This window comes from Loxodonta africana, chromosome 7 (assembly GCF_030014295.1).
Source record: "Loxodonta africana isolate mLoxAfr1 chromosome 7, mLoxAfr1.hap2, whole genome shotgun sequence".
NCBI lineage: Eukaryota > Metazoa > Chordata > Mammalia > Proboscidea > Elephantidae > Loxodonta > Loxodonta africana.
This window is the reverse complement of record NC_087348.1, coordinates 7,133,140-7,157,249: the sequence shown is the minus strand read 5'-3', so window position 1 is coordinate 7,157,249 and position 24,110 is coordinate 7,133,140. Positions and strand designations below refer to the sequence as shown.

The 24,110-nt window shown below is 42.4% G+C and overlaps 1 protein-coding gene across 6 annotated transcripts in view; it reads right to left on the bottom strand.

The window, feature by feature from the left end:
- The window catches only part of CHKA (choline kinase alpha), a 76,356-nt gene that overhangs the window by 29,659 nt on the left and 22,587 nt on the right, over positions 1-24,110 (bottom strand). For 4 of the 6 annotated variants that reach the window (XM_010599147.3, XM_064287661.1, XM_064287662.1 and 1 more), the window contains exons 2-3: positions 16,681-16,792; positions 4,941-4,994 (exon numbers count right to left, since the gene is read on the bottom strand). In XM_010599147.3, coding sequence (XP_010597449.3) covers positions 4,941-4,994; positions 16,681-16,792 — 166 coding nt within the window. Of the gene's footprint in view, positions 1-4,940; positions 4,995-6,051; positions 6,082-16,680; positions 16,793-24,110 lie in introns of all 6 variants that reach the window. The other 2 variants (XM_064287663.1, XM_064287659.1) reach the window with 2 other exon arrangements.

The following is a 24,110-nucleotide window of genomic DNA, read 5'->3' as shown; positions in this document are numbered from 1 at the left end:
GGCATAATAAAATCTATTAAGAAAACATTCTGCATCCCACTTTGCAGAGTGGCGTCTGGGGTCTTAAATGCTAGCAAGCGGCCATCTAAGATGCATCGACTGGTCTCAACCTACCTGGACCAAAGGAGAGTGAAGAACACCAAAGACACAAGGTAACTATAAGCCCATGAGACAGAAAGAGCCACATAAACCAGACACTACATCAGCCTGAGACCAGAAGAACTAGATGGTGCCCAGCTATAAAGGATGACTGCCCTGGAGGGGAACACAACAGAGAACCCCTGAGGGTGCAGGATAGCAGTGGAATGCAGACCCCAAATTCTTGTAAAAAGACCCGACTTAATGGTCTGACTGAGACTAGAAGGACCCCGGAGATCACGGTCCTCAGACCTTCTGTTAGCCCAAGACTGGAACCATTCCCAAAGCCAACTCTTCAGACAGAGATTGGACTGGACTATGGGATAGAAAATGATACTGGTGGAGAGTGAGCCTTCCTGGATCAAGTAGACACATGAGACTATGTGGGCAGCTCCTGTCTGGAGGAGAGGTGAGAGGGCAGAGGGGGTCAGAGGCTGGCCGAATGGACATGAAAACAGACTGGAGGGAAGGAGCATGCTGTCTCCTTAGGGGGAGAGCAACTAGGAGTATATAGCAAGGTGAATACAAATTTTTGTTATAAGACTGGCTTGATTTGTAAACTTTCACTTAAGGCACAATAAAAATTAAATAAATGCATATAAAACAGAGTGAAATCAAGTGGTAGGACAAAATAACAGCTTATCAATTCCAGTGTCCCGGAGGCTGTGCCCTTCATTATCACCAGAGAGTAACCTTTGGAATTGCTGCTCTGCTCGTCAGCCCTTAGAGGCCTCACCCATTGCCTCCCGCCAAGTCCCACCTTCTCCAGACCAGCGTCCAGAGCAGGATGGGTGCACAACAATCCACAGACCGTGAGAAAAAGCATCAGCCTTGAACTCCTTTGTATCTTATCCCCTTTATGCCATTATCCTTCGGACTCTCCCATACTTTTAAAACTTCTATTTAGAAAAAAGAGAGTGGGAAGTGAGACAGCAGGGGCAGCGAGTATAAACACTCAATATTCTAAAGAAATCCTGCTGCAGAAGGAACAGAGCCCGGGTGGGGGCCACAGCAGACCCCAGGGTGAAGGGAGTTGGGGTCAAGAAAAGGCAAGATAGTGATGCACGTGAGACCACCATGCTGAGCAGACGTGGGGGTGGGAAACGGGCAATGTGTGAATCATTCCAACCAGAAGGAACAGCAGCTGCAAAGGCCCTGTGGCAGGAAGATAAACCACATTGTTTAGGACAGCACGGTTGGAAGGTAGGTGGGGCATGACGGACTGTGGGCTGAAGCTGGGAAGTTTAGTGGTCAGACCAGGAGGCCTTGGCAGGATAAAGCCCACTTAACTTGGCCAGGGGCAAAGACTGAGCCACAGAAGGGTTTTAAGCAAGGGCATGATGTTATCAGGTCAGCAATCCAAAGAGACCACCCTGGTGATAAAGGGGCTGGTTGGCAGGAACAAGAGCAGAGGTGGAAATGGATACGAAAAGAGAGACTGGAGGGAGGGAGCAGGCTGTATCTTTAGAGGGAGAGTAAATGGGAGTGTGTAGCAAGGTGTATATAAGTTTTTGTGTGAGAGACTGACGTGATTTGTAACCTTTCACTTAAAGCACAATAAAAATTATTTAAAAAAAAAATTTAAGAAAGAAAGAGCAGAGGTGGGAGACCACAGGGGAAATGGTGGCAGCTTGGACTAGGTAGGCAGGTGGTACAGATGGAAAGAAGCAGACAGACCCAAGGTTTAGTTCAAAGGAACAAAGTCAGCAGAACTCCTGGTTCAGACAGGGGTGAGGGAGAGGAGGGCATCGGAGAAGACACACTGCTTTCTGGTGCCACTCACTGTGAAAGGGACCCCTAAAAAGGACCAGGTTTCTATTTTGCTGTGGGGGAAGAGAAGAGATCGTGTGTTCAGTCTTGTCCATGGCGAGTCTGAGGGGCCTGTGAAAGGCCCAGGGAGAGAGTATTGCCAGCAGACAGCGTTCATTCCAAACAGGGAGTTGGGAAGGAGATAAGGGGTTATGGGTCTTTGGCCTGGAGGTAAAATACAGGACTTAGTTGGACTGGGGAACCTAAGGAGACAGGAGTTCCCAGAAAGGAGATGAGGAGAAATGGAAGAAGGCCTCCTAGAGGGTGTTACCTCTGTGTCTTTATCATAGCTGCCTTGAAGGAGGAAACATCTCAAAAAGGAAGGGCAGAGTGTCCAGTGCTGCTGGGGCGGGGCGGGGGTCAAAAAAAAAAAAAAGGAGAACTGAAAATATACTTTGTTGTGAGCATTGTGGAGCTCCTGGGGGTCCAACACTTTCAACCACCAGGAGGTACAGAGGCCTAATCAGAAAGGGCTCAGAATGGTTGAAACCAGAATGCAGAAGACTTCTTGGTCACTGTCACCGCTGAGAGCAGAGTCCAGTGGTCTACAGAGTAGGGTGGATGTGAAACAACCCAATGAGACATGAGAAAAAAAGGAATACAAGTGCTGAAATTTATCTCATCCCCTTTACATTTATTTATTTTCATAATTAATTTGTTGTTGTTGATAGGTGCCATTTAGTTGGTTCTGACTCACAGTGACCCTACGTACGACAGAACGGAACACTGCCTGGTCCTGTACCATCCTCACAATTGTTGTTATGCTTGAACCCATTGCTGCAGCCACTGTGTCAATCCGTCTCATTGAGGGTCTTCCTCTTTTTCACCGACCCTCTACTTTGCCAAGCACGATGTCCTTCTCCAGGGACTGATCCCTCCTGATAACATGTCCAAGGTACATGTGACAAAGTCTTGCCATCGTTGCTTCCAAGAGGCATTCTGGCTGTATTTCTTCCAAGACAGATTTGTTCTTCTGGCAGTCCGTGGTATAGTCAATAGTCCTTGCCAGCACCATAATTCAAAGGCATCAACTCTTCTTTGGTCTTCCTTATTCACTGTCCAGCTTTCACATGCATGTGAGGTGACTGAAAACACCATGGCTTGGGTCAGGCACACCTTAGTCCTCAAGCTGACATCTTTACTTTTTAAAGAGGTCGTTTGCGGCAGATTTGTTTTATTTATTTTAATAATCAGTATATGATTAGCGTTCTAGGGTAAAAAATACCACAAAGTAAAACAAAAAGAAAGGCTTCACTCAGCATATGTTGAAGGAAGCAAAAGTAGGAAACAGGCAAACACGCTGCCAGAGCTCTATCTGCCCGAATCTGAGGAATATCACAGAACAGACAAAAGTGCGGAAACGGACGAGCATGCTGCCAGAGCCACGTCTGTCTGAGTCGGAGGAACGATACAGAATAAACAGCATATATTAATATTACAAATGGGCAAAACCACTGAAAGCTTCGCCTTTTCAGACAGGCTAAAAACTGTTAAGTCACTGTAATTCTACATTTTGAATTGTCTTTCTTAATAATCATTGGTACAAGTTTCAGTAAAGACAGTCAGGAAGGTCTTCATTCGTCCAACAAATCTTACTATTCACTAAATGCTAACAGAAAAAGATAAGAGTGGGAAGTCTGTGGGTCTTCTGTACCGTTTATGATTTGTTTATGTGAAAGGTTCCCTAAAAGATGTTTTCTAAGATTGTCCTCAGGGCCCGGTCGATGTGTCCTCGTGAGTCCAGCTTCAGCGGGTCACGTTCTAGGACAAGGAATAACGGCTCCAATATTATCTCCTAAATCATTAGCCGAACCAGTTTATTTGTGTATGTGTGTACATACAATTTACATATCCCACTAAAAACCCACTGCTGTCGAGTCGATTCTGACTCAAATATACACCTGCACATACTGCAAGAGTGTGCTCAAGAGTTGTTTACTCCTTGGAGATCACTGCTCCAGGTTCCCCACTTCTGGGCCTGAAAGAGGGGCCGGGTCGGCCCTTGGGGCTCTCAGGCTCAAGCCCTTCTGAAGAGGTGCACTTCCAAGCCCGGGGTTGTTTTAGCTCACAGTCTCTTAGTCTAGGAAGAAGCCTTTCTGAACAGGACACCATATCCAGAAGACAGAAAAACTGGACACACCCTTTTAACTCAGTACCGAAGTCACTCCTGAGGTTCACCCTTCAGCCAAAGATTAGACAGGTCTGTAAGGCAAACAGGAAACCCTGGGGGCGTGGGGATCAAGAGCTACAGCTGCTACCCAAAAGGTCAGCGGTTCAAATCCATCAGGGGCTCCTTGGAAATTCTATGGGGCAGTTCTACTCTGTCCTATAGGGTCACTACGAGTCCGAATTGACTCAGTGGAAAGGGGTTTATAGGGAAAAGAACACACGCGAGGAACATGAGACTAAATGGGCACACTGACCCAAAAGCGAAAACAAGAAGGCAGGAAGGGACAGGAAACTGGACGAATGGACACAGGGAACCTGGGGTGGAGAAGGGGAGAGTGTTGACACATTGCAGCATTGGCAACCTGTGCCACAGAACAACTTATATATGAATTGTTTAATAAGAAATTAATTTGTTCTGTAAACTTTCACCTAAAGCACAATTGAAAAAAAAAACAAACAAACAAACAACTGGACAGCCCCACTTCCTCATCATGGCCAACGGGAGTGAGGGACCCTCAGCAATACCAGCATCAGAATAGCACACATAAGGATACCTCAAAATGTCCACGTTAGCACCCCAAATGCTGTCTAGGCTGCCATAAAGACATCAAACGTCCACTGTCTACGCTCTCAGTAGGAACCAGGGATACCCCTTGCTCTCTCAGTCTTACTGAGGTGGCTCCCAATATACTAAGAACCTTCCTCTAAGAAAGACAGATGAGATTTTCCAAGGGCAGGTGAGAGGTGGCGCCAAACAGAACAGCCACGCTTTGCTAACGCCAGTTTAGATCTCACACAGATGCGGAACGGACTTCATTACTTACTTGAAATTCATTTTCTTTCTGAGCTTGTTCGGATCCCTCTTTATTACAGGACCTCTACGAAGGAGAAAAAGCAGACACTTGCGGTGAGACGGGAACACTACGGCAGGCACTAGCTTTGCAGCCACCAGAACAGTCAGCGTTTACAAAAACATCACAGACCTTTAACGGAGGATAAGCTTATCAGCCCAGCAGCAATCTAACATACACCACCAGTCTCCACCACTGGTACCAACACCTCATAAAGAGCCTCCTTTCTTTAGGAAAAAGGGATGTGCCATTGAGACCAAATCGCTTCAAGTTTCAAAAGCCATCCCCATATGCCTTTGAACAATTTCATTGCTAGAGGAAAGTAAATAGAGTACACTCTTCCAATTGGGCTTCTGAAAGAAAGATGGTCAAGGTGGCTCGCTCGCTCACCAGTTTAGCTCTGCGGCTCTTTCAAGTCAGCGCTATCCCCAGGAGGCTGTCTTCTCGCAAAAGCAGGCGTGTGACCACACCTGTGGAGAGCCACGGTCAGCACAGGACTCGGCCAGGCAAGTGGGAAACCTTCATGGAGTCCGTGCAGACATGCCCTGAACCAAACTAGCCACTTGCACAGACAATAACTCTTCTAGTTCAGCCAGTCACTAGCTAAATCTGAAATTTCCCTCCACCATTAAAGAGATTGTGTGAATTAAACAACAATCCCGAAAATTATTTTACATATTAATATGTAAGGGGATACTTTTGCATCACTTTCCTCAATGAAATTGCAAATTATTGGTAACCAGGATTCTAGCAATGACAACACACTAGATTGTCAACGACCAGAAACAACTCTGGCTACATTCTTCATGGCACAGATTATATATTTTAAAAGCTACCCACCACCCCAAGGGCTTTAAAAACCTTCATACTATCATTAGAGATAAGGGCATGGGGAAAAGTAAAGTCAGAAACTTAAGCATCGTGTCAATATTTCACACTCGAATATTGCCTCTAAAATTAGGTGTTATTTATTACAATTAAACTAAGTCTGCTTAGGCCAGACATGAAAGGAAGCCCATAAAGGAAGCCTCTTAAAAAAAATTATGGTAATAAATTCTTGAACATCTCATTAAAAAAAACATACCTTTCCATTCCACAGCTTTATCAAAAATACCTGTGCCAAGGGTGAAAAGTGTGGACAGGAAAAGAAATGCCACGTTAAGCAACACCAGCTACTCTAGCACCATTCAAAAACCGAGTGATTTAAAGCAATCATAACCTGACAGAAGGTTCCACAGACGTCTTTACGTTTGTACGAGTGCTTTGTATAAACATGTTTTACATGCTCTCTCTTGCTCAGTATAAAAGTAAACAAAATAAACACATCCATGTTCATGAAGCTATCTGCAAAAGGCTAGTACTGCTTGCATTTATATACATTCAACATCTTTAAGTATAGTTAAGCACAGCTTGTGCCAAGCACACAAAATACAAATGGGGATAGATGATGTCGTCCTTTGTGTAACCTGTGCTTCTCTGATGAAGGATGTTACAGGTTAAATCCCGTTACAGTGAAAGCTTCAAAAATCAAAATGGGACAAAAAATACCTTCAGGCCTTTGCTGATGGCTTGATGGATACTGTGGTGCAACCCTAGGGAGGAGTAGCTACCGCTCTGAGAGCCTTCCTCCTCCTCAGCTCCAAAATACTCCCATGATGACACTGTTACCTTAGACTTACACTCTAGCTGTCTCCTCTCCCTCTCCCGAGCCGTCTGTAAGTTCCCAGTGAATAGGGATGCCACCTTCTATTTATTTTTAGTCTTCCACCAAAGCACCAAGCGAACCCTGATCCTTATAACACGCTTTAGAATAAATGAACCCTCTCTCATGTGGAAGCACAAGGCCAGCAAGCTCAAGGGGCAACACAGGGCAACGGGGCCGCCCAGCTTTGGGGCATTCTCTTCCGTGATCCCAGCACTGAGAAAGCTTGGGAATCGGGACTGAGACACCCCGCCCTCCGGCCACAAAAGCATCAAGTGCTTACTTTTTCCCCCCAAGGAAGGTTTTTTAAAAAAAAATTTCTACAATCCGATATATATTAATACATTATAGAAAAAGCTTTAAAACAAATAAGGAATTTGGATATGCTACTGAAATGCGTTGTAACGGGATTTGACCTGTACAAAATTCTACATGACTGTGGTTATTCCTCTGCTGTTATTCCTCCCACTGTACCTTCTTAGGGAGATACAGTTAATGGGTCATTGAGCCAACAGAAGTCCCCTTCCCTATCTAATGGTGCTCTCAAAAGCAAGTCACTTGATCCAAAGTTACAAACTGGCTAGTGCCCAAGGCCACCCCGTTTAACATACTAGACCATTAAGTGGAAGTAAATTCCAGGCATCATTTCCCCACCTACCCCCACCCATCCCACCGCACCCCCAAATGCATGCATTTACTCACACCATCAGAGAGAGCACCATCAGGAAGGCAAGACGGACTCCTGCAACACCCAACCCTCTGTTCTGTTTCCTCAGTACACAATGTGCAGGTTCCCTAAGGTCTGTCAGTAAGGGTAGGAACCAGGAAATCCTGGAGCAGGCAGACACCATGAGAAGGTAAGCCCTGGGGCGAGCCAGGAAGAGACAGACTCACATTGCCAAAAGGGAGGTCAGAGAACTTTTTTGCCCAGGAAGATAGGAAGCAAAATACATTTGGGAATCTGTGAAATTTTACTTCAGAGGCATGTTTATTTGAAGCAGATATTTAGAGATATTGCTTGAATGGTTAGTGTGACTTCAAACTTTCCTTCAACTAACTTTGTAAGACAGTAAAAATTATCTTTCATAAATTCTAAAATAGAACTAAAAAATTTTGCCATTTTTTGGAACTTTGAACACTGGATATTTAACATTACTAACTTTTTGACGTGAACATTACTGTAGACTTTTTTTTCCCAATCATCTCAGATAGGAACTGAAATATTTATGGAAAAATGATATAATCCCTGGAATTTGCTTCAAAATAATCCAAGGGTAGTGGGCAAGAGTAAAGATCTGAAAGATGTCTGGCCATGTGGCAAAGATGGAAAATGGACACGTGGGTTCATTATCTTGTCTGCTTACTTCTGTGCATGCTTCAAATTCCCATAGTAAAAAATATGTAAAAACAGGCGTTCAAATTTCAAGACCCAAGAAATCAGAATGCATTAAATATAGCTAAGCCACCCAACTCTATAAATATACTAGAAATCACTTAACTGTACACTTTAAATGGGTGAGTTATATAATAACATAAAGCTGTTCAAAAAAAATAAAAGACACCCAGTGTAACTGAAAGGCTACCACCACTGGCTTCCTCCCACCGTCCTCCCTATCATCTTTGGCTTCGTTTTCTCTGTCAGAGTCGTGTATTCATTAGCCTGGGACGGAGGACGTGAGATGAGTGAAGTGAGAGCAGTACTAAAGGGATGTGATTTATCTTTTCACTTTTATTTTAAAGTAATATAAGATTTTCAAAGTTGATTTATTTTTGGAGCGGCCAAGAACTTTCAAATTAAAAGCCCAAATTTCTAAAAATCTAAATCCTATTAGATAGGAAGTAAGATGAGAGAGTAGAGGACTTCCACTTTGTACAGCCTTCTAGACTCACGGCAAGGGGTTTGGTTTGCAAACTCTGGTGGCGCAGTAGTTAAGAGCTACAGCTGCTAACCCAAAGGTCTGCAGTTCGAATCCACCAGGTGCTCCTCAGAAATCCTACGGGGCAGTTCTATTCCGTCCTACAGGGGTCACTATGAGTCAGAATTGAGTCAACAGCAACGGGCTTGGTTTTTTCTTTAATACTCAAAAACATGTTTAAAAGTATACGTTATTTTTATAATAAATGCATTTAGTACAAAGTTTTTCAAATGTCCGTTTTCTGACAGAATCACATTTCAAGGTTCTGGCACTTGAAGTGAGACTCTGGAAGAAGTAAATGGTAGTACTGCAGGATGCTTTCAAAAGTCCCGGTTCAGGCTTCGAAAAGACAATGACAGCTTGTGGGGCTGGGCTGCAGCACTCTCGTTTAACTGTGCCTTCCACAGCTCGAGGGTTCACAACGGTGGCCCTGAAGTTACCTGATGTGCCTGATGCTTCCACTTCCTTTTGGAGTTACCTGATACAGGAAGGTAACAGGTTTAGCTTTTCAAATTTGTTGAAGCCATCAGGCATAATAAACACTTATCATTTGGCCAGTTAAAATTTCCTCTACTAATGAGGAGGAAAATAGTTTTATGACTAAACTACATTAATAAGGCCACGCCACTTGTGAGAGGAAACAAAGTCACACCTCAGCTTTTCCTAGAATCCACAGGAGTGCAGGTGGCTGTACGGGCATGTATAAATAAAGGCTTTTTACGCATAACCAGTGAAAGGTCATTTGGAGCATCGATAATACCTGAAATATTTATCTTCGAGATATCTTTAAAGATAACACTATTGAGTGATCTGCTCATGGACCAGGCTGAGAAAAGTGACGAATCAGCTACAAAGAATGACATGTCATTAAACAAAATGCCATTCAGGAAATCAAATCATCACCAATCACAGATAACGTTATAATAAGGAAGCAGACACTAAGCTAAATATAATGGTGGCTATAGAAATAAAATGATACAAGTAAGAGTGTTTGTAGAAACTCACATGACACTCTTCTTTCCACCACTCTTTCCCCACCAAAAAAGAAGCAAGTGGCTCATTCAGCTATTAGCTCTCTTTAAAGGCTCTTTTACATAAAGAATAAATTGGTTGCGGTCTTTTAAAAACACTTTGGGAGCCATAAATGAATGACTAAGGAAGAAGAATCCAAATGCTAGCTAGACTCAACTCCTAGGGCAGCTAAGATTTGGTCCGGGAAAAGAATCCCTCTCTCTCCCCTCATCCCGGATTATCACCCCGAGTGAAGTCACAGGCACTCCCAGGCCGCTGGCATCTCACTGACAGTAACAGGCCGTGCAGCACGGTTCTGAGTGTTTAATCACTGTGATGTTCATTTGGTCCTGGAGTGACCAGGGCCTCTTTACTGTGCAGCCCGTGCCAGTGAAGACACCTAAAATCCACCTTGGTTACCTGACTCAACTCTCTAGGAGAGAGAAGATTCTCAACAAGCAACTGGTTGGAATCCCTGGCTGCTGGGTCCCTGATAAGGATAGGGCTATGTTTCATCTATCCAAATGAGATGGGGCAGGAAAAGTGTGAGAGTCATGACTCCACAGAATGTACACCAGTCACAACTCACTAACATGATGCACTATGTTTTCTTCTCAAGGATATGTTGGGCTCCACCCTTCCTTCTCCCTGATTCCTATGAAAAGGACAGAAATGTCGCCTATGCATTGCTTTTATGGTTTTTTATAGCATCTTCTGAAAACATTTTGCAGAACATTAAAATATCAGATTGCAGTGTGTGACTGGAAGTATAGTTTATGTGACTATTTAATGAGCGCATGTGAAGGACAAGAACTTAAACAGACGAGTGAATTCTAACATTTTATGGTCATCTCTAGAGTCACCAATTATCCCAAGGCCCATTCTACAACAATTTGATCCTTTTGAACTTTAAAAAATGGAATGACTTGGTGGGCGTCAATGAACTAGAACATAAGCCAGTAAAAACATGAGCACAAATAGATGAGTGGGAGCTTGGGCCAGAAAATTCAGTTCAGGACCTTCTCAAAATGGAAGCCTGATCCTCGGTAAATGGTTGACCCAGCTCTGAGACTTGCAGGGTTAACCTATCTTAGGCAAAAGCACCCCAAGAGTTGACCTGCAAGCGACATTTTTCTAGAAAGTGTCCTCACTTCTTCAGCCCGTCTGTGCTGCTATCAGCTCACTTATGACCTTCAGAAAGGTCTCTAGCACCCGGCTAAGACAGGTAAAAGGACACTATTTGATCAGGACAATGAAGGAAAAGTTTGTTTGAAACTCTGACCAAAATGTCTGTCTGTCTGTCTGCCTACCTATCTGACTGGTACTTCTTTAAATGCTGGAAGTGGTATGAAGGAAGAGGAACCTAAAAATTTCTACTGAACTCTCAAGTTGAGGCTCATAAAATTGCTAAATGTCTGTCATTTTCTACTGAGGAAACAGAAGTAAGGCGTCTGATTTCTCTTGGACAAAAAAATAAAACAAAAAAGGGGTATATTCAACATGTAACATTCTGAAATCGTACTCACAGTACCTCTTTTTAAGCACAGCACAAACTGTAGCTGGTGCTACTTAACAAGCATTACAACTTTCTCTTTAAAAAGCATTTCTGGAAACCAAGGACTAAAAGAAAGCAATTAAAGCTGTAGAGAAGGCTCCAGCTTCAGAGGTCTCATACTATACCGTGAATCGTGTCTGTCACCTGGAAACCAGAGTGCCCCAGGCACGATCGCATGGGCAAGCCTGCAGCAGAGAACACATGCACATACAGCTAAAGCGGTACATCACCCAGTGCCCTTCACGCCACCCAACACGACACATTCTTCCCAAGGAGACGCTGGCTGCGTTCAAGCCACCATCCTGGGGACCAGGGATCTGGGCTGGCTTCATGCCCCAAATCCCGAACATGTAACATCAGCAAGACCAGGACACTCTGAATATGTCAAAGTTAGGCACAGTGGTCTGTGGTTTGTTTCGTTACCAAAGAAGGCACCAAAGCAGGTATGGAAGAGCCACAGGCAGTGATGTGACAACGATTTTGGAGAGTATTTGCTAGAGAAATACTAGGCTAGACCAAATGGGGACAGGCGACCCTACACAAAGTCTTTTAACCACTTCTGAGAGAGGGAAGTTTTGCCTACTTAGGTATAATTACGCCATACTCAAAGTACAAGGGGATATTGAATGATTTTTTTAAAAAGCAGAATAAACTCATAATGACCCTAATACCAATGAGAAGAAAATATTGTTCACGGTATTCAGTGACAAGGGCCATGTGCTCCCACAGCCTCTGGGGAAGAGAAGGGCTCTCCACTAAGGAGCGTCTGCCACGCTGCCTTTGCACAGGAAGCGCGACCTTATTTCCACAGGCAAATGTTTTAAAGCAGTTGCTTAATTTCTCCATAGCCAACATTTTAGTATTAACTATCCATGGGCTCTTCCATATTTTATTGTGGTTTAATTTTTAATTAAACTGGAGTTAAGAGAGGGGGAAGATGCCATGTTGTTCTCTGAGTTCAAAAGGGACAAGGTCCCAAGTTTTACTCTTTTAAAATTACTAATACATATCTGCGTTGTGCCTTGGATGCTTTTTATTTTATTATGGTTAGTACTCAAACAAGCACTAATATTAGCTTTCTATTACTTAAAAAACACAACAAAAACATTTTTCCAGACAACACTCAAAGAGAGATCTTGGAATGTATTATGAGCAGTCATGCCTGTGAGACCACTGTAACGGTGGGGCCGATCTCTCCATTCATGCACAGAAGCACTTGGCTTAACACAGAGCCACTGTTCTACCAGAGGAAGGGACAAAGCAATCCTCTGAGGCTTTAGCCAATTGGCACAGGTTACACTGAATGAACGATACGTACTGACATGTGTGTCTTCCATAATTCATGACAAATAAGCAAACTGGTTATGTGTAATCAGCCAAACTCGCTTCTTTGAAAAGGCTGCTACTGGGCGCTGTGGACGTGTGTTCCTTCCCAGTATCAGAAAGGAAAAAAACCAAGTTACATTTATAGCTAATCTTACAGTTGCAAGCTCTCTCCTAGCAATTATCTCCCTTTCCACAATGCCAAAGGCTGAATCATTACTTCTTCTCAAAATTTCTATTAAGCTACCCTAGTTTAGTGAGGAGTAGTTTTACAGTGGAGTTTGTTTTTCATCATCTATGTGGCTCATGAAATAACCTCCTTCCCATTAAAAATTAAAGCTAGTCTATGTAAAATACATTAAATTACATTGATCTATATTAAGGTCAGATTAATATTTGCATGTTTAATAATTTCTTGCAAATAATGCTGTATAGCTGTTTTTCAAAACTATATATTTGTCTTGTCATGTTCCTATTTTCAAAAGAGGACTCATTCTTCCCCGGGTCAAACGCAGGACTTTTCCTAAGCCCCCTAAAATTAACACACCCTAAACAAAACCTCCAGGATACAGTCAGAAAGTTTGCTTATGTCTCCTCTGATATAGAAACAGGGGCTACAGGAGACAGACGTGTGTGGGACAGAAGCTGGACCTTAATCCAGTCAGAGAGTTTTACCTGGGCTCTCGGCTACTTAACCCTGAGTGAACTGCGCCAAGAGCAGTCATTTCATTGCCACTACGGAAATAAAGCAAGTTAGACATCTCACAACACCAAGATGAAGAAAAATGAGAACATTGAGAAGCATCTGATTACTTTAAACCAAGTCACTTGTAAATCATTTGCTAACCAAAACACACAGGAAATATTTCTACATAATAATTTCTCACCGAGGTTAAAAAAGTTCAAAGGCTTAAAACAACAGGGAAAGGGAAAGAAGGGACATAATCCTAAACCGAACTGGTACGTCCTATATAATTAAGCAAAATCGTCTGAGAAGATACATAGGCCTATCATTATGTATAGTCCTCAATTAACATTTTTTAAGAAAGGAGTAAATTCTAACCCACCTGAAAGGATGCTACCACCGTATGTATATAGCTGATTTGGGCATATGCTGGCATACACCTGCGCCCACCAGGCAGCACATACACGCGTATACGGATGTGTATGCCTTCCTGTGAGGCAGAGTAAAAAAGAAGCAAAGCATAAAATTTGAGTCGAGCTGTAGTTAATTCTATCAACTAGATGAAGTCATGTGACTCCTTAATTGGGGCTCTGTTGCACCCAGCCACATCTCCTAACTAGTGCAAATTCTGACAGTTTACTATTGATTGTGGCAACTTCTGTTGTTGTTATGGGTATGAAGGCCTTGTTTGTAGACTATAAATGCCCCGCCTTCCACTACGGGCCAGATTTGTTCCAAAGAGTTGATCATAAACCAGCAACATGATTGTACCCATGGCCCGGTAAAATAATAAAAGCCATACTAGACAATTAAAGCGGAGTTGAAACTATTTGGGAAGGAATTTAGATTTACGGTCAAAGCCCTGGCATGGTGCTATGGAAACTCAGCTTTTAAAGCACCTTGCCTGGCTGGCATCTCAGCAGTTCCTCAGTCTCCTCCACTCCCGTCTGTCTCACCAGATAATTTCCAGAATCCCCTCCTCATGCTGTCAAGGACTCACAGTGACCACCAGTCTACAGTGGCCATCAGTCAACTTTCTGGCAGCCAGTGTCCCTACTAAGCCTTGCAGAACTTGGGAACCAAAAATATTTAAATTTGAGGCTATAGGTACCATAGTTTTATAAGGTTCAAAGTTTGCCTCCCCCCGCCCCCCAAAAATGTACTTGAACTAAGGCCTCATCCAGCTGAGCCATTATACTGAAAATATAGACTCCTGCCTATGAAGTAAAGCAATAGCTATTTTCCCCAGTAAAATTGAGTCTGCTGTCTAGTAGAGTTAACTGTGAGATTGTTAGACATTTGCATATTATCCACTTAGTAAACTACTCATGTCCCCTTCTACCCAAGACACTTTCAGCCAGCAGAGTTTCCACCCTTCACAGTAGATGTGCCATCAGGGATGGAACCTGGGAAGCGAAATGCAAAGTGCCCCTTCCCCCAAACTTCAACCTGTGTGTTAAACATACTCCATTCTGTTAGTTTGGTAAGAATTAATTCCATTTTAAGTGGCTTCAACTATTCTATTTTTCTGAGTCATCCAATCATCTTTTTAAATTTTTTAAAATAAATACAGTTATAGAGTTGTTTCTATTTCCAGACATTTCTATCGTACTTAACTACTGTAAGGTAATACTTTTAGGCTTCAACAAGACAAAAGATAGCAACTGTTAGACAGTGAATCTTTATGAGGGAAAAAGATACCTGCCCAGGCACAGGCTGCGCTGTAGCTGGCTTTTACTATATAGAAACAGCACATCCTAGAGCTATGCTGTCCAATATGGGAGTCACTAGTTGCCTGTGACCCTGTCAATGCAAATGAGTTAAAATGAGTGAAAATTTAGAATTCAGTTCCTCAGGGGCACTTGCCACCTTCTGGGTGTTCAACAGCCACATCTGTCTGGTGACTACGGAGCCGGACAACATGGACACGGAAGGTTGCCGTCAGCACAGAAAGCTCTCTCGGGCAGTGCCGCTCTGGAGGACAGGCCCTGGTTCCCAGATGGGTCTAGTACATGGAGGAGCCAGATGTGCACGTTCACAAAGCTTCTACTGAGGTTATAAATGGAAACTATGGTTCTGTAAATTAGATATAAACAATATCCTTAAATCACATGTCATTTCAGCAGAAGGTTGTTATTAAAGTGTTTTTGAAAGGTATTGTTTAAATGCAAAGCACAAGAAACAAACGAGCAGAACTGGGACATCCTTATTACAGAATGTAAACAGTCTCCAAAGAAAAAATGGCTAAAAAGACTGAGATCATTAAAAGTGCCAAACAGACACTGAGTGTTCAAATGCTGTGCTTTGAAGCTGTAACTTGATTAAATACAAAAATTGAACTGCATGGTAAACACAGAATCTTCTCTGCTTGCATGTCATCATGAGAGGGTCAGTGTTTGTAAGGTAGTGTGAACTGTGGCCCTGGCTGTATGTCAGCTGCCTGTGCCTAATAACAAAGCAACCTTAGGTTTCCTGAGCACGATACACGTGTCCGTGCAATAGCTGTGAAGCTCTAAACATGGGAAATTGTTTCCAACATTTCCAGATCTTAACATTTTCACAGCTTGACACATTCAAGGAAAAACTACACAATGAAAGAGCTCAATCACATTATGACAATCCGTTAAATGATTACAAATTTAAACTTTAACATTTCTAAACATAGAATCAAATATCACAGATGTGGACATGACCTGCTTTTTAGCTTGAGCTAGAACTGACTATTCTTTTAAAAAATTAGGTGGGAAAACCATTTTGCCCTATTTTATGAAGATAAAATGGAGCCCTTCTAAAGAAGACTAAAAAGGGTATTAAATTGTGTTTATTTACCATGGAAATATCGACCAAACATTTCTACATGTGGTCAGTGAAAAGGTAAATTCATGACAGAAATTGTACAAAGCTGCTTATTTAGGGTGTTCTAATTTTTTTATAATATATTAATATAATAACTGACTTGGTTAGACAATTCAAATAACACGCTTTAATTAATTGCAAATTAGATTTGTAGATTTAATATAAAAATTTTAAAACATTATAAATCTAACAAATTCAAAGTTTTACAGAAATGTCAAAGGGAAGTTACTAAATTCAGCTTCACGGAGCCCCTACTTTCTTTAACCAGTCTTAGCCTCTGAAATTGTGCTGATTACGCTACAAAACCAGTATCTTCCCCACATAACGGTTCTTACAATCTAGGTCAGATGTGAACATATGAGCATGCTTTAGGAAATTCAGGCATCATCAAGAGCTACTAAAGATTTAACATTATATCTTCTCTAGACACAAAACTGGGAACACCTGTACTGATTTACTAATACATAGGTAAAACCAGGAACCGACTTGGAATGTCAACAATAAACCACACTGTGCAGCCCAACTCAAATAAAAGCAATGTATTTTTGTAATAACACTAGTAAAGTACTTAAAATCTCTTTCCAGACATTTGAGGAAAAATGATCATAATAAACCCTAAAAAGCCCCCCCCCCCCCCCCACCGCCCCGGCAGCCCCGGAACTCACCATCTGCAGGATCGCGCCGTAGAGCCGGAGCAGCACCTTCCGAGGCTCGTCGGCAACGGCGGCTACGGTGTCGGGCAGGGAGCACTGGAACAACATGTTGCTCAGGCCACCTCTGCGGAAACAAGAGGACAGCCTGAGCTTCTCGGGGAAGACAGATGAGAGGTCAGGATAGTGCCAGGGTTTTTCTCACCTTAACTCTTGATTTACTCTCTCAGAACACTCGGAACGTAAATGATTAAGTCCCACGTTTTCAGATTAATTCCGTGCGTCACAAACAGAACAGGAGAGAACAGAGGACTCCCTGAGACTGTCGTCCCGAGACACTCTAAATCCAGAACTGAGCATCTCATAGCCCCTGAGATCACCTTCCAGTAAAACAGCAGAGTGGCACACAAAATAAAGGGTATCACCCATAATAAGACCTGTGCCCTACTTACTTAAAAACCATCAGTACGCAACCAAAGGTGAGCAACTGCTCAAAAACAAAGATGAGAAGATAAGGGGGCAGGGACTAGAGTACTAGAAAGGGAACAAACAGAACACAGTGAAAGAGAATGTTGACACACTGCGAAAAATGTAACTAATGTCACTGAACAATTTGTGCGGAAACTGTCAAATGGGAACCTGACTTGCTCTGTACACTTTCACCAAAAACTCAGTATTTTTTTTTTTTAAAGTACGTGAGTCACATTAAAAACAGGCCAATTCCCACAATCGATGTCTGCCCTGTCAGGGAGCACAACAGACAACTCCTGAGGGAGCAGGAGACCAATGGGATACAGACCCCGAATTCTCATAAAAAGACCATACTTAACGGTATGACTGCGACTAGAGGAATCCCGGAGACAATGCTCCCCAGACCTTCTGATGGCACAGGACAGGAACCATCCTCGAAGACAACTCATCAGGCATGAAAAGGACTGGTCAGCGGGGGGGAGAGAGATGCTGATGAAGAGTGAGCTAATTAAATCAGGTGGACACTGGAGAGTGTGTTGGCAACTCTTGACTGGAGGGGGGATGGGAAGATAGAGAAAGAGGAAAGACGGCAAAATTGGTACGAAACGAGAGACTGAAAGGGCTGACTCAATAGGGGGAGAGCAAGTGGGAGAAGGGAGTAAGATGTATGTAAACTTACATGTGACAGACTGATTGGAATGGTAAATGTTCACTTGAAGTTTAATAAAAATTAATTAAAAAAAAAAAAAAAACAGGCCAATTCCCAACCTGTCCGTCTAGATGAGCACTGTGGAAGAGTCAGCAGAGCTGCACACGTGCACCCACGTGCTGCCCCTAGAGAATGATCCCCAGGGAGAAACCTCTCCAGAGCTGACGTGCTCCCTCAAGTCCATCTTCTTCCAGAACCCAAAGATTTTGTCCTCTTTCCTGAATTACCAGTTTAAAATCCCTGGGTGATAGTTAAACCTTCTCCTCCAGGGCTGTCCACTTTAAGTGTAGCTCTCACCCAATTTTGATTAATAGACTCTTCAAACAACTTGTAACATTACCTGGTTATTGAAGCTGTCACATGAAACACCTCAATACCCTAAACCTTCAACTCTGGCTACCAAGGATAAAAAACAATCTGGTGCCCTACTTAAAAGCCATCAGTATGATATCAAAAAAATAATTCACCATGACCAAGTGGGATTCATAGCAGGTATGCAAGGATGGTTCAACAATAGGAAAACAATTAATGTAATCCATCATATAAATAAAACAAAAGACAAAGACCACATGATCTTATCAATTGATGCAGAAAAGGCATTTGACAAAGTTCAACACCCATTCATGATAAAAACTCTCAGCAAAATAGGAATAGAAGGAAAATTCCTCAACATAATAAAGGGCATTTACACAAACCCAACAGCCAACATCATCCTAAATGGAGAGAGTCTGAAAGCATTACCACAGAGACTGGGAACCAGACAAGGATCCCCTTTATCACCACTCTTATTCAGCATTGTGCTGGAAGTCCTAGTCAGCGCAATTCAGCTAGATAAAAGAATAAAGGGCATCCAGATTGGCAAGGAAGAAGTATCTCTTTTTGCAAATGACATGATCATATACACAGAAAACCCTAAGGAATCCTCCAGAAAACTACTGAAACTAATAGAGAAGTTCAGCAGAGTATCAGAATACAAGATAAACATACAAAAATCAGTTGGATTCCTCTACACCAATAAAAAGAACATCGAAGAGGAAATCACCAAATCAGTACCATTTACAGTAGTCTCCAAGAAGATAAAATACTTAAGAATAAATCTTACCAGAGACGTAAAATACCTATACAAAGAGAACTACAAGACACTACTGCAAGAAACCAAGAGACCTACACGAGTAGAAAGACATACCTTCCTCATGGATAGGAAGACTTAACATTGTAAAAATGTCTATCTTACCAAAAGCGATTTATAGATACAATGCAATTCCAATCCAAATTCCAACGACATTTTTAATGAGAGGGAGAAACAAATCACCAACTTCACATGGAAGGGAAAGAGGCCCCAGGTAGGTAAAGCATTACTGAAAAAGAACAAAGTGGGACGCCTCACGCTACCTGATTTTAGAACCTATTATACCACCACAGTAGTCAAAACAGCCTGGTACTAGTACAACAGATACACAGAACAATGGAACAGAATTGAGAATCCAGACCTAAATCCATCCACATATGAGCAGCTGATATTTGACAAAGGCCCCAAGTCAGTTAAATGGGGAAAAGACAGTCTGTTTAATAAATGGTGCTGGCATAACTGGATATCCATCTGCAAAAAAATGAAACAAGACCCATATCTCACACCATGCACAAAAACAAACTCAAAACGCATCAAAGACCTAAATATAAAATCTAAAACGATAAAGATCATGGAAGAAAAAATAGGGACAATGCTAGGAGCCCTAGTACATGGCATAAACAATATACAAAACATTACTAACAATGCAGAAGAGAAACTAGATAACTGGGAGCTCCTAAAAATCAAACACCTATGCTCATCCAAAGACTCCACCAAAAGAGTAAAAAGGTTACCTACAGACTGGGAAAAACTTTTTAGTTATGACATTTCCGATCAGCACCTGATTTCTAAAATCTACATGATACTGCTAAAACGTAACAAAAAGACAAATAACCCAATTAAAAAATGGGCAAAAGATATGAACAGACACTCCACTGAAGAAGACATTCAGGTAGCTTACGGATACATGAGGAAATGTTCACGATCATTAGCCATTAGAGAAATGCAGATCAAACCTACAATGAGATTTCATCTCATTCCAACAAGGCTGCCATTAATCCAAAAAACACAAAATAATAAATGTTGGAGAGGCTGTGGAGAAACTGGAACACTTATATACCGCTGGTGGGTATGTAAAATGGAACCACTTTGGAAGTTGATTTGGCGCTTCCTTAGAAAGCTAGAAATAGAACTACCATACGATCCAGCAATCCCATTCCTTGGAATATATCCTACAGAAATAAGAGCCTTTACAGGAACAGATATATGCACACCCGTGTTCACTGCAGCACTGTTTATAATAGCAAAGAGATGTAAGCAACCCATCAACGGATGAAAGGATAAATTGTGGTATATTCACACAATGGAATGCTATGCATCGATGAAGAACAATGATGAGTCTGTGAAATATTTCATAACGTGGAGAATCTGGAAGGCATTATGCTGAGTGAAATCAGTCAGTTGCAAAAGAACAAATATTGTACGAGACTATTACGAGAACTCAAAAAATAGTTTAAACACAGAAGAAAATATTCTTTGATGATTACGAGAACGGGGAGGTTGCGAGGGAAAGGGGTTTTCACTAATTAGTAGATAAGAACTATTTTAGGTGAAGGGAAAGACAACACATAATACAGGTGAGGTCAGCACAACTGGACTAAACCAAAAGCAAAGAAGTTTCCTGAATAAACTGAATGCTTCGAAGGCCAGTGTAGCAGGGGCAGGGGTTTGGGGACCATGGTTTCAGGGGGCATCTAAGTCTACTGGCATAATAAGATCTATTAAGAAAACATTCTACATCCCACTTTCCAGAGTGGCGTCTGGGGTCTTAAACGCTAGTAAGCAGCCATCTAAGATGCATCAACTGGTCTCAATCCACCTGGACCAAAGGAGAATGAAGAACACCAAGGACAGAAGGTGATTACGAGCCCGAGAGACGGAAATGGCCACATAAATCAGAGACTACATCAGCCTGAGGCCAGAAGAACTAGATGGTGCCCGGCTACAACCGATGACTGCCCTGACAGGGAACACAACAGGGAACCCCTGAGGGAGCAGGAGAACAGTGGGATGGAAACCTCAAGTTCTCGTAAAAAGGCCGGACTTAATGGTCTGACTGAGACTAGAAGGACCCCGGGGGTCATAGTCCCCAGGCCTTCTGTTAGCCCAGGACAGGAACCATTCCCAAAGCCAACTCTTCAGACAGGGATTGGACTAGACTATGGGATAGAAAGTGATATTGGTGAAGAGAGAGCTTCTCGGATCAAGTAGACACACGAGACTGTGGGCAGTTCCTGTCTGGATGGGAGGTGGGAGGGCAAAGGGGGTCAGAAGCTGGCTGAATGGACATGAAAACAGAGAGTGGAGGGAAGGAGTGTGCTGTCTCATTAGGGGGAGAGCAACTAGGAGTAGATAGCAAGGTATATGTAAGTTTCTGTATGAGAGACTGACTTGATTTGTAAACCTTCACTTAAATCACAACAAAAATTTAAAAAAGGAAAGGGAAGGAATCAGAAAGAGGAACCTCACACCACTAAGAAAGTAGTGCCAGGAGCAGAGCACATCCTTTGGACCCAGGGTACCTGTGTGGAAAAGGCCAACAGAGAAAGGCTGACAGAGAGATGACGCTCTGAATTTGGACTTCTAGCCTACTTTACTGTGAGGAAGTAAACTTCTCTTTGTTAAAACAAAAAAACAAACAAAAATAAAACCCATCAGTATGAAACCAAAAGGTCAAAAATGAAGAAAGTAGATATAAAACTATAAAATAGGAAATCAAAATCCCAGGATGGTGTTTGAAACTATGTTGTTGTTGGGTGCCATTGAGTCAATTCCGACTCAGAGCAACCCCATGTGAACAGAGCAAAACTGCCCCCTAGGGTTTTCTTGGCTGTAATCTTTATAGCAGTAGATCACCAGGTCCTTTTTCCCACAGAACTACTAGTAGGTTCAAACCACCAACCTTTCGGTTAGAGGCCAAGTGCTTAACTGGGGCACCACCAGGGCTCCTTGTTTGAAGCTATAGGTTTCAGCAAAACCTTAATAGGTAGCTGCTCACCAAATGCAGCATCATGCCTACCACAAGACTGCACTAATATCATACAGCTGCATACGTGCAACCTTTGGAGAGAGAAGTTATCAGCCAACAGAAGGACTGTTTTACAGACTGACATCACTCCAGTCACAGGAAGCACCAGCCCCTTGTTCCTGTCCCATCCTGTGAACATTCTGGACATAGTAACACCAGCATAATCATTTTTAAGTTCTGCTCATACTGAGGAAAACTCACTGACAACCTGCAATATGCAGATGACTCAACCTCGCTTGCTGAAGTGAAGAGGACTTGAAGTACTTACTGATGAAGACCAAAGACCACAGCCTTCAGTATGACTTGTACCTCAACACAGAACAAAAATCTTCACAACTGGACCAATAAGCAACATCATGATAAATGGAGAAAATACTGAAGTTGTCATGGATTTCATTTTACTTGGATCCACAATCAACACCCATGGAAACAGTAGTCAGGAAATCAAACGAGGTACTGCTTTGGGCAAATCTGCCGCAGAAGGCCTCTTCAAAGTGTTCAAAAGCAAAGACGTCATTTTGAGGACTAAGGTGCACCTGACCCAAGCCAGACTATCTGGCATAGTGGTTAAGGGCTTGGCTGCTAACCAAAAGATTGGCAGTTCGAATCTACCAGCTGCTCTTTGGAAACCCTATCTGGCAGTTCTACTTTGTCCTATAGGGTCACTATGAGTTAGAATCAACTCAATGGCAATGCGTTTGGTTTGGTTTTCCTATGCATGTAAAAGCTGGACAATGAGTAAGGTGACTGAAGAATTAGTGGCTTTGAATTGCGGTATAGGCAAAGAATATTGAATATATCATGGACTGCCAGAAAAAGAACAAATCTGTCTTGGAAGAAGTACAGCCAGAATGCTCCTTAGAAGGATGGCGAGACTTTGTCTTACATACTTCAGACATGTTATCAGCAGGGGTCAGTCCCTGGAGAAGGACATCATGCTTGGTAAAGTAGAGGGTCAGCAAAAAAGAGGAAGACCCTCAATGAAATGTATTGACACAGTGGCTTCAACAACGGGCTCAAGCGTAACGATTGTGAGGACGGCACAGGACCGGACAGTGTTTTGTTCTTTTATACACCGACTTGACGGCACCTAACAATCATTTGATAATTTTTTAGAAACTATATGAAAAAATCCTTATAGTATGATTCCTTTTTCATAAAACTTTTTCTATCTATCCCATCTTCACATCCACAAAGAGAGATCTAAGTCATAGACACCTAATCTGCTGCCATCAAGTCGGTTCCAACTCATAGTGACTCTACAGGACAGAGTAGAACTGCCTCATAGGGTTTCCAAGGCTGTAAGCTGACTGCCACATCTTTCTGCCAAGGAGTGGCTGGTGGGTTCAAACTGCTGACCTCTGGGTTAGCAGCCAAGCACTTAACCACTGTGCCACCAGGGTTCCTATGGACACTTAATACCAATGGCTACTTCTACGTAATTTTTTTTTGCTCTCTTTGGGCTTCTTTGTATAGCTTGTTAGTATATCATGTTATATAAAACCAACAAAGCTATTTTTAAAAAAAAAAAAAAAACACTACAAAAATACAAGACCCATTTGATGTCACTGCCTCTACTTATAAAGATGAAGAGCCACTCCGAGAAACAGAAAAATTACATGGGAATAAATCAATGATACCCAGAGACAGCACAGTAAAGGGTAAAAACAAGACCATGTGGGCTCAGTTAGGACCAAGCAGGCAAGAGAATCTACATAAAGGAGGTATTTTTAACCCTTTCATGACTGGCGGACAATGTACTATCCCATCCACTTTTTATGTCTCTGGAGTTCTTTGGGAGTATACCTTTCCCAGTGAAAGTGTTTGCTTCCCTCCAGGTAGGATCGTGTAATGGTGAAAGGCAAAAGCAACATTTGTTGAAGCAGAATAGGTGGGGTATTAGGCAAAACCGGAGGTGCCCCGTGTACCCAAATGGAAGGTGCCGCGCAATAAAGCCTGCTACCCAAGACCAGTGGGCCACAAGGCCTCCCACAAATCTCAAAATCTGTATTACCAACCAAAAATTTAAACACACTCAATGACTGAGCACACATCCCACTACTGAAAACACAGGGTATTAACAAAAAATTCAAAGCAGAAAATAACTG